This window comes from Haemaphysalis longicornis, unplaced genomic scaffold (assembly GCF_048455015.1).
Source record: "Haemaphysalis longicornis isolate Haplotype H1 unplaced genomic scaffold, Haemaphysalis longicornis Haplotype H1 scaffold_9, whole genome shotgun sequence".
Lineage (NCBI taxonomy): Eukaryota > Metazoa > Arthropoda > Arachnida > Ixodida > Ixodidae > Haemaphysalis > Haemaphysalis longicornis.
The window spans coordinates 19,269,833-19,280,323 of NW_027526460.1; the positions used below are offsets into that span (position 1 = coordinate 19,269,833).

Consider the following 10,491-nt stretch of genomic DNA (forward strand, 5'->3'; position numbering starts at 1 on the left):
ATTGTGAAGTTTGTGTTGGAGGAGTACTCAGGAAAAGCCTAAGAGATCCGCTGTATCAGAGCCGCACCCCGAAGCTGTCGTATTGGGTTCGTCAGTGGCAGTTTTTTTTTTTTTTTGTCTTAAGCGCACTGACTGTTGCTAAATTTAAACAAAAGGCAAAAGAAACAACGAAGGGCAAGGCGGATTAGGAAAGTACTGCACCAAGGCGTGGAGGGAGACAAGACACGGTACGTATACGGCAATCAGGTTTCAATGTTCAAGCATCATAACGTTACAAACATAAAATGGCAGTTTTACTGGTGCGTAGTCATTGGAGAACTTTTGTTGCGACGGGCCATACACGCAGCCAGTCTCAGGAACTTCTGCAAAGTGAAGCGAGGCAGCCAGCCCGCCACAGGAAACGAATGGAACGTGCTGAGATTTTTCAAACACGCAAGCTGACGAAAGCACATTTGTTGCACTCCGACTTGCTCGAACGATAGAGACAAGTCTCTCGAAGGTGGGTGGGACTATCCGCTATGGGGGGAACCATACGGGAGGCTACGTTTTGCTGAGACGATGAGTTCATGAATAAGGGAAGGACCGCTTCAGTTCAGCGGCTACTGTGTGGTCACTGTTGGTATCGAACGGCGGGCGCGCACATAATCTCGGTACACGTGCCGCAACCAGTTATCCGGCAGGGGCTGGCGACGTCTCGTAGGCCCGCTTAGGCCTTGGACTTGAAGCCTCCGGCGCCGAGGGCGCGGAGACGCTCGGGCTCGGCGGCGTGGGCGGCGTCGGGTCCCGGCAGGGCGCTGGAGGTGAAAGTGGTGTCGGCGGGGCTGTTGGACTCGGTGCCCTGCTCGTTGGTGACGACCTCGGCGTGGAAGCCGGTCTCGTCGGCGGTGTAGCGCACGGTCCTCTGGCGGCCGTCGGCGAGGCTCATGGTGTAGCTGCCGGACACGCGGCCGTTGCCGTCGCCGCTCTCCTCGTGGGTGTGGGTGCCCTCATCGGTGGAAGACTCGTGCTTGAAGGAGTACGGGATCGGGGCGCTCAGGGGGTCAGCCGAAGCCGCGACGGCACGGACAAGGGTCTGGGCGGCCTGTCACGTGTCGGGGGGCAACAAAACAGGAGAAGAGAACGATTATTTGGGCCCTCCGGGGAAAGTTTTATATCAGCGAAGCATTGCACGGAACACTGCGTTTGGCCTTAGTGGCTCATTGATATTTTTCAAGATCTTTAATGTCCTGCGGTATAAACGGAGCTTAACGAGAAATATCTGCACTTTCAAGGATCATATGGATCGAACCCCAACGGTACGTTTTGGTTAAAGCACTTTACTAACGAGAAATATCTGCACTTTCAAGGATCATATGGATCGAACCCCAACGGTACGTTTTGGTTAAAGCACTTTACTGCATGAGCGGCTAACTCCGGAAATACGATGCTTATTTTTAACAGCATTGCCTTCTAAGATCTGAACCTGAACATTTCAAGCATCGTTTTACGCGATCGAGGAAATGTACTCACGGTGTCGAGGTCGCCCTGAGGGTTGAACCTCACTGGGACAGCATGGACGGCCACAGCCAGAGCAAGAAGGACGACGAACTGCAAGGAATAATTAGTTCCACTAGACGAATAACAAAATCAAACACTGAATGCGCCGAGCAGCCAAATCGCATGCGCGTTTTTATGTCTACATTCGGCCGCAAAACCTGTGAAAGCGGGTGTCTGGGTACCCACACTTTTTTTTTTGTTTTTTTAAGCATGAATCAGTGGTACACGCTGATATTATTCAGTTCCATCGGAAATTTTTTATCAATCGAACTTCCGCCACAAAATAATACCAACGTCACGTAGCGACCGGTCACGATTCTTATTTAAAAAAGAAGGCCTGATGTCGCGCTGTTCTGAGCCATAGAACGAAAATTTCAGCAGAGGGAGACCGGCTAAACAGGGGCTTTTATAGTAACCAACGTAAAGGAATAAACCAAGTTCATTACAATTTCAATACACAAATCTATTTAAAAGCCTATTTATATATAACTGCCTTTCTAACCGTACAGTAAACACAAAGTTTTTACTTGTAGTTTAAACTCCATAGTGTATCCACGACTCATTCGAGCATGGTATTCGGAAGAACTAAAGTAAGACGGCTGCACTAAAGCGCAGCTGTTACAGGCTGACATCCCCGTTTTTTGCGTTCGTAGGACGAGGAAAGCCACCTGCTTTCTCAGCTCCCGGGCTGGTGTTCTCTACATGTGCTGTGGCTGTCTTCACGTGTTCTCCTATTGCGCTCTATGCACACGCTCTCCATTTGGCCACCTGTTCGCATGTGGCGCTTCATATATTTATTTAAGATGGCGGTTATCACCCTTGAAAAAATGTCTACCCAGCAATGCATTTGTGTAAATGTGAAGCTAACTTTAAAAAGATCGGCTTCAGCTTGGTCTTTATAAGCTCGCTTTTGCCCATTGCCTAGTGAATCCTAGTCATAAAGAAGAAATAGGCTAACTTCCCTCGAACGCGGCAGGAGACCACTGACGGTGATAGGATATGGACGTCAACCTTAGGCGCGATGCCTGTCGGGGATCAAAACACTGCGGCGCGGAAAACGCAAAACTTCGGCGTGGTTACAATCATGTGTAACGCTTCCCCGGCGCGACGGCGCGGTTTGAGCGGGAGTTTGTGATCAATCAATTCGGCATCGCTTATGCGGGGATGTTCACTACCACGTGACTGGCATTTTCGCTAGCACGATGAATTCTTTAGTTAGCTACCAACTCCCCAACATTTCGCTTTAGTTGTCTGTAAACAACACCATTGTTGCTACTTCGGCAGGATCCGGACGTCCTAGCATCTCAGAGCTGTTGCTTATAGAGTGCTTGTTTCGGTCACTTCATCCATCTTTAGTGTGAGTGGAAACTTTCGAAATGCAAATTGCTTACTATCTAAAGCAATGAGCTTCTTAGCGCTGTCAAGCTGCCAGCGAAGCTGTTCACCTTTAGGCTCTCTATATATGCGCATCCAAGGGAGGACCCGGGTTGGGACATGTCTGTGTACAGAAATCGCGGTAGGAAGAGGGGACGCGGCAAGAAGGCTTCATAGCATGAGGCGCTCCATAGAACGAGCTTAAACCCGGCAGTAAAGTGAAAGGTAGCCGTCCCCACCAGTGCACCGCAGACAAAGGGGGCGGAAAAACGCATGTGATCGAACGAACAAGCAAGCAGCGACATTCACCATCCTAACTCTCCCTTTTCACGACGGCAGGAACGAGCAGAGGTGCAGCGCGTAGGAGACAGATAGAAGTCATTCTAAAGCGTTAAATCGCACAACAAATAGGCCCAAGCGGCAGGGTTTCAACGCCCTTCGACAACGCGAGGCGGAAGCAAGGCGCCTCAGGCATTCAAGTGGACATTCATGCATTTGCATTCACAACGCATGAGAGGTGCTTAGGTGTCCTCGGACTTTTCGTTTCGTGAATGTGCGCCCCCCCCCAATAAAACCAAAACAGCTTCGCTGGGTAACCCGCCACTAAAGACTTTGATTTCTTTCCCCTGGAGTCGCTTTTAGGCATGGCCGAAAAGGAGGCCTTAAAGTCAGAACATAAGCCCGTTTACTCAAATAAGTCCGCTTAATTTAACAGCCTTCACCATATTATCAACTATGAATGCTATAGCTGTGACCATAGTTAGAGCGGCACGCGAAGTGTTATGTCCGAGAGCACTACAGCCGTTTTCCCCATCGCGTGCCGCCACCCATATTAGTTGACTTAGTTCGAACTGCCCCATCTTGCCCGTTTGTAAAGCTGTGGAAATGACTCACACCAAGATACTCTCCCGCTAAACCACTAATGAAAGAAAGAAAGTGCTTGTTAGAGCGTAATCACTGCCATTTAGCGAATACGCGCATTATCTCCCTATCTCCTCGTCTTCTAGTTCACTGTTTTGGTATCGGCAGATGTCGGAGCGAGAAACAATATCCTCACCTTGATCATCTTGGTGGTGCGAAAGGCAGCCGTTCCGAGTCAGAAGCCGAAGAAGGAGCACTGTGAAATGGTGCCTCGAGGTGCTGATCAGCCGCTTTTATAGCGGGGGCTCGAAGGTTCACCTCGTCACCCGCACGGTCCAGTCCTGGCCGACCACGTGACCAGCAGCCTGAGAGACTGCCCACCACTCTTACTTGAGCCCCTTGCCGATTCCTTCTTGCCATTTTCTACACTTTCCTTGCACCTTCTCTCCCTTTTTCTCATTCCCTTTTTGTCCCTTAATATCTGTAATTTTTTACCTGAGTGCTGATATTCCTAATTTGTTCAGGAAAGTGAAAATAAGCCGCCTTGCTGCCTTGCCTATCTGTCATCCTTGCCCCCGGAGGGTCCAGTTTGTGTTTTTATTTTACCTCCCCAGGACGACCAGTTCCGATCACTGAGAGCTTACATCATTTATATATGTATATAGCCAAATATTCCCTGCCCAGAACATGCTCTAGTTATGCGCATAAACTTACATGCAGCTTCCTAAAATAGGGCACTTGGAGCCTGTTGCTTGTGTAATATTTTTCGTGGTCATGTTGCGCGAACACACACGTCTACCAGCATGCTCACCTACATGTATATGCATATATGAGACCATTGAGATCATCACTTTTGGGGTTGTTTCTTTCCTTTTTCTCATTTTTCTTTGTATTTTACAGGAGCTATTTACATTTTTTACCTCACCTTTTTTATGTTTGTTGATGGTTGTTGGAATCGCTCCCGTTCCTGATCTTCCTCCTTTTTTTTCTTCGCATTATTCGTGGTTTTCTTTCGTATTTTTCAAGGTTCCACTGTTTCTGCCAACTGCAGTTCAAGGCTTGAAGTAGCCGGCGAAGTAGCCGGCTACGCGTGGCATCGGAGCCAAGTACTTTCAATTCAGTTCCTTACCCATTTGGCATTCACAGCCCTTTGTGTCGCTGTTTGGGTCCACTTCTGTCTGTAGGCGACCCCATGTGCTGCGCTGCCCAAATTCCCTCGTACGGATTAGCGCCATCGTACACTACGTGCCTGACCTCCCCTCCACTCGGCTGCCCCTGGCTGCTTTGCAATCGCATCCCGTGGACATATGGAGTTCGAAATGTATTCCGCCGGCGAATCCGCGGGAGTCCCTGCGTGACCTTTAAGGGCCGCGTTAATCTTCTTGTACGCGCGGCTAACGGATGATTCTGGTCGGACTCGCATTGACCGACTGCCACGAACACTGTGTGCAGCCGGCAACGACGGAAAGTCGAACTTCCAGATGCAAAGGTTGCGGTTAAGAAATGCGAGAAAGCAGCTGTAAGGGAGGCGGACAAGGGGAGAAGGTGGAAGAAAGAGGCGTAAAGTTGTCTAGATGCCCAGGGGAAACGGACATGGTGAAGGCGACAACGGATATTGCAGGTATAGTTGGGAGTTTTATTTAGTGCAAAATTAGAGACATCTTATGAGTCCGGTTTCCCTTCTTCGTTTTATACAACTCGCTTCCCCTTTCTCGTTCTATCTGCACCTCTATCAAACCTTCTCTTTTTCTCTAAGACAAAGGACTGAAGGACAAAGTTAACTTCTTTTAGCCGTTTCCCTTTGAAGGGGATTGAATGGATGGGGTATTTCTTTTCTGGAGTCCGTACAATTGTAATGGTTGCGAGGCGTCGAAGCGTATTTAGTGCAACCCCCCGCGGTGGCTCAGTGGCTAAGCCTTACTTTGCGCTGCTGAGCACGAGGTTGCGGGTTCGATTCCCGGCCGCGGGGGCAGCTTTTCTGATGGAGGCGAAAAGCAAAAACGCCCGTGTGTGCGAAATTTCGGCGCGCGTTAAAGATCCCCAGGTGGTCAAAATTAATCCGGAGCTCTCCACTACGGCGCGCCTCATCGCCTGCGTTGCGTCGGCGCGTTAAACCCTATAATCAGAATCAGAATCAGTATTTAGAGCATTTGCTCTTTTGATTGGAACTATTGAGAATACAAATAAAGTCTCATTGAAGATTCACTAGAGCCATGGATGTAGGTGTTGGCTAGACCTTTCACAGTTGTATATTCTGTCACACGAGCACACGATGAGGTATGCTTTCCAAAATTTAGGACCGAACCGGAAAGGGTCTTCATTATTGTAATATGGTCAACCCCCGATTCTGGATGTTAATGACTCCCATTGAAATACAGTTCAAGCCTAGAGTTCACGGCTTGCGCTGAAAACAGAACGGGTTCGCATTGAAGAGCTTGCCGCGAATGCAGCAGTTGCCAAGAGAATGCACACAGAGTAGTAGTTCGTGCTGTTTCAAACAGGGCTTGCTTTTTGTTTTATTGTTGTTCGTGAAACCAGTACAGAAAACTGACAATGACACACACACTAGAAAAAAGAGGAACACGTGACAGTGACGTAGAAGGAACACACATGACGAGCAAGGCGTACGTACTGTTAGGTGCTGAAGTGTCTAGTGCCGACTACCCCCGTCGAACCATCCCACACATCGGCAGCCTACCACGACCGTCAAGTAGTGAAATGCTTCGGTGTTGTAGAAGAGGTGTTAGAGGAGAAAAAGAAGCGACTGGGAACGAGACACGTCTTTGTACAGTAGGTGACCCGCAAATGTTATTTAAAGCTCGCTTGCTGGTTAGGTTTGTGTGAACTGAGGGCCCCGAAGAAGGTTAGGAGAGCCGCTTTTATCACAGCGCACTGGCGGAAGCGATCAGAGAAGGTCACTCTGCGGTGGTTTCTAGGGCTCGAGTAGAACGCGCGCTAGTAGTTTTCAGAGAAAACGAAAAACAAAAGAGAAACTAGAGAACCGAGCGGCGAAAAAAAAGAAGGCAAGTTGCACTAGAGGGTGCAGAAAGAGACAAAACACGGTACGTATACGACAATCAGGATTCCATGTTCTGGCTTCAGGACATTACAAACACAGAATGGCAGTTTCTGGGAACCTTTCCTAGCAATTTTCCTTGGACGCTATCGCTCGTCAACTCAAAACGAAGGACCGGGGAAGCCAGCCCACCAGAAGAAGCGACCGGGACGAAATAGAACTTTTCAAACATGTTACCTACGAGGCACGACGTTTCTTCCACAACGGCTCGACTCTCTCTGGAAGACGGGTGGGCTCGTTATGGGCCGAACAACCGCGCGAGTTGGGAATATTCTGTTCAGAGGGGAGTTTATAAATAGGGGGAGAAGCCGCTTCGCTTCATTCGCTTCGCTGTCGTCGCTGTTGATGGGAGAGCTGCCGGGTCACGCGTATCTCGGTCTGCGCTGCAGAGCTCGACGCACGTGGCACAGCCAGTTCTCCGGCAGGGCGTGGGGAGCGGGTCAGTTTAGGCCTTGGACTTGTATCCACCGGAGGCGAGGAGGCGCAGACGCTCGGGCTCGGCGGCGTGGGCGGCGTCGGGTCCTGGGAGTGCGCTGGAGGTGAAGCTGGCGTCGGCCGGGCTGTTGGACTCGGTGCCCTGCTCGTTGGTGACGACCTCTGGGTGGAAGCCGGTCTCGTCGGCGGTGTAGCGCACGGTCCTCTGGCGGCCGTCGGCGAGGGTCAGGGTGTAGCTGCCGGTCACGCGGCCGTTGCCGTCGCCGGTCTCCTCGTGGGTGTGGGTGCCCTCCTCGGTGGAAGACTCGTGCTTGAAGGAGTACGGGATCGGGGCGCTCAGGGAGTCGTCAGACAGCACGGCGCGGGCGAAGGTCTGGGCGGCCTGTCACAATCCACGACGAGAAAAAAAAAGGAACGGAATGAGGAACTAATTACACTTCGCAATTTACATAGCAACATCTCGAAATCAGCCATTTACTTCAGACTTGACGTTAGGTGTAAAGGTCGAAGTGGTGGTCCACTGCTATAGACGTGTGCTTATTGCCGAGTATACCCCTTCAAACGGGTGCGCATGCATTGCGGATGTTAAAGTGTCAAGTACACACTCATTACTCCCACTTGAGTGCAAGCAACCATTGGTGGTCAAAGGATGTACGTTACAGGGCTTGTGTACGAATCATAGAACTGCCTTTGAACATGAGTTCTTGACTACTGCGACATTTCAGGCAACTTCAAAGCAATGCACTTACGGTGTCGAGGTCGCCTTCGGCGTTGAACCTCGCTGGGACAGCGTGGACGGCAACAGCCAGGGCAAGGATGGCGACGAACTGCGAGAAATTGGCAGGAATTACGACTGTTCCTTTAAAAAGCCCAACGAGACAAACCGCGGCGCGAGTTGTGAATGAGCAATCATGAACCACTGTGTTTGATTGCTACGGTCAGTCGCTGAAAATAGAAGGGAGTCTCGAAGCAATATTCCTTCTCGAAATCGGCTACAGGCGTGCCTTGGTCGTGTAACCTCGTTCTGCTGTAAAATTTGCGCTTTTAGTTTTTCCGTAGCTCAGAAAATTCTTTTGGCCAACCGGACTCCCCCACCTCCACCTTAGTCTCGATAAATGTTCCTTACCACTACTTCTGCCCTATATGAATAAACTCATCAGTGCTGGGTCAGGAACTCCGTAGCACTCCGGGCCGTAAAAGCCGAACTTCCCCCATTCCCCTCATAATTATAATCATGGAAGAATTAAAAAGTACCCGTAGGTGCCTTTATAATTGGTAATTTCTGGTGTTCCATCACTGCGAGCACGGCCTCACTTACCGAATATATTTGTACGAACAGCAATGCCAGTGCTCTATTGCCTCATCTATCGTCATCTAATTTCTCATAGCAAAAGACGACATACTAGTTTCTGAATCGCCATGCCGTCTAAATTTAGAATAAGTCTTTTCTGGGATGTAATTTTTGCCCGTCTCATTAGTACATTCATAGTAGTCATTATATTCCTGATGCGCTCTCAAGTTCGAAAGAGCGAGTAGTAGATCATTAAAGCAATGATGTTACGATGATCGAAGTGCCCTCAATATTTCCTTGCTATATGACCTCTTGCTTCATTCTATGCTCCGATCTCGGAAGACGGTCCGTCGAGAAACTCCACCCGTCGCCTTACCTTGATCATCTTGGCGGAGGAAGGGGGGCTGCTGTTCCCAGTCACAAGGCACAGAAGAAGCAAAGTGAAGTGGTGATGTGTCCAGGTTCGTCGCAGTGGCTTTTATACCCGTTCCTCGACGGGTCCCCTCGTCGTCACACTATCCAATCGCGTGCGGTCACGTGGCTCATTGCCTGAGCCATGGTCGCAAGCCTTGCATGAGTTCCTTCTTGCCTCCCCACTTGGCTTCGCACGCACGAACGCGCCATTTCTGCCTCCTCCTCTAATTTTCCAGCTTCCTCCTTCGACTTTCTTAATTTTGCTGTAAAAAAAAAAAAGAAGCCTGCTCTTTTTTTTCTTCACCTGCACAGTAAGTCCCCCTTGCCCTCGGAAGGGCCCAGTCTTTTCATTCTACCCAGGACGACCAGTTCATTTCATTCAAGGCTTTTTTATTTTACTTCAGCTTTGCACGGGAGCTTCTTCGAGAGTCGCACCGCACGCGCCGTCGTGGTGCCATCTTCTCCCCCGCGCCCCTCCCACCCCTCTCATCCCTCCCCCAATGGTCGTTCTCTGCGACATGCGGCTACTACTTCAAAATGTATTCCGTTGGCGCATCTGCAAGAGGTCTTGGATGGCCTTTATCGGACGCTTTAATCTTGCCGTCCGCGCGGTCGAGGGATGATTCTGGTTGGCCTCGAATTGACCGACCGCCGCGGCCACTGCGTAAAGACGGCAAAGGCATAAAGCCGAATTTCTACACGCGCAGGCGACGACGGAGAAATGCGAGAGAGGAGAGAGGAAAGCGCCGACGGGGGAGAGTGGGAGGAAGTCCGAAGCGCGCCGCATGCCTGGGAAAAACGGACCCTGAAAACGACGAGTGATCTTTCGGGTCCAGTTACATCTTTCACTGAACCTCCTCTCCTCGCACGAAAGACGACGACGCAGAAGTGTACGTCTCTTCCTGCCGCTGCGTCCCGCGCTGTGACTGCTCGCCGATACAATGTGCTTTGTTTCGTGCCAGGACAGCTGTAAAGGTCGCGAGGAGCCCGAACGAACAATGCACGCAGCGTCTTTCTTGTTTTAGAGACTTTAATGCAATTGATTGAAATGGGCACATGTGCTTCTTCGCACACTTTCTTCTTGCAATTTGGTTGATGGATAGAGATGGGCGCATCCGCTTTCTTGAATCATTTAGACGGCAGATCGTGTACCGTTTGCAGGGCCTCATTACAGATAAACTCGCGCGATAAGACGCCTTGTGGCCGGAGTGTAGTCGTAGGAAGCTTGTTGGCGACTTGTGCCTGGGTCACAGCATCTCCTGTTCGGCAGGCATCTGTGAAAGTTGGCAGCTGTCAACGCTGTTGGCGGCCTGCTCACGTGCGACCATTTATTTCGCGCCTCGAACTCAGTGGAAGGCGCCAACGTTGGCATCGTCGAAGAGTTTCCGGAGGCGCCACACTTAAATTTCCCGCCTCGGGCATCACCCCGCGAAGGCTCTCGTAGCACGTTACGGCGAAGATCGTCCTGCGTCCGTGAAATGTTTTTAACACAGGCACGTTGCCT

General features: G+C 50.4%; 2 protein-coding genes across 2 annotated transcripts in view; both read right to left on the minus strand.

Moving 5' to 3' along the window:
• Positions 1-232: 232 nt before the first annotated feature.
• On the minus strand, positions 233-4,048 carry LOC144152207 (cuticle protein 16.8-like). The gene is made up of 3 exons (XM_077683439.1): positions 3,968-4,048; positions 1,510-1,587; positions 233-1,081 (listed from the first exon to the last, which is right to left on the minus strand). Exons 1-3 carry the CDS (start codon positions 3,974-3,976, stop codon positions 707-709), a joined length of 462 nt encoding a protein of 153 aa, XP_077539565.1. The 5' UTR covers positions 3,977-4,048; the 3' UTR covers positions 233-706.
• Positions 4,049-6,253: 2,205 nt separating this feature from the next.
• LOC144152346 (uncharacterized) overlaps positions 6,254-10,491 on the minus strand; it is a 51,121-nt gene continuing 46,883 nt past the window's right edge. The window contains exons 5-7 of the mRNA XM_077683611.1: positions 8,950-9,048; positions 8,032-8,109; positions 6,254-7,664 (exon numbers count right to left, since the gene is read on the minus strand). Of these exons, the coding sequence (XP_077539737.1) occupies positions 7,293-7,664; positions 8,032-8,109; positions 8,950-9,048 (549 nt within the window). The 3' untranslated portion in view covers positions 6,254-7,292. The remainder of the gene's footprint in view (positions 7,665-8,031; positions 8,110-8,949; positions 9,049-10,491) is intronic.

What these genes read in the sequence shown, in the direction of transcription:
- LOC144152207 (XM_077683439.1), bottom strand. An exon ending in CTCAGGGCGACCTCGACACC is followed by an intron (nt 1,082 to 1,509) that starts GTGAGTACATTT and finishes GACACGTGACAG; the next exon opens with GCCGCCCAGACCCTTGTCCG.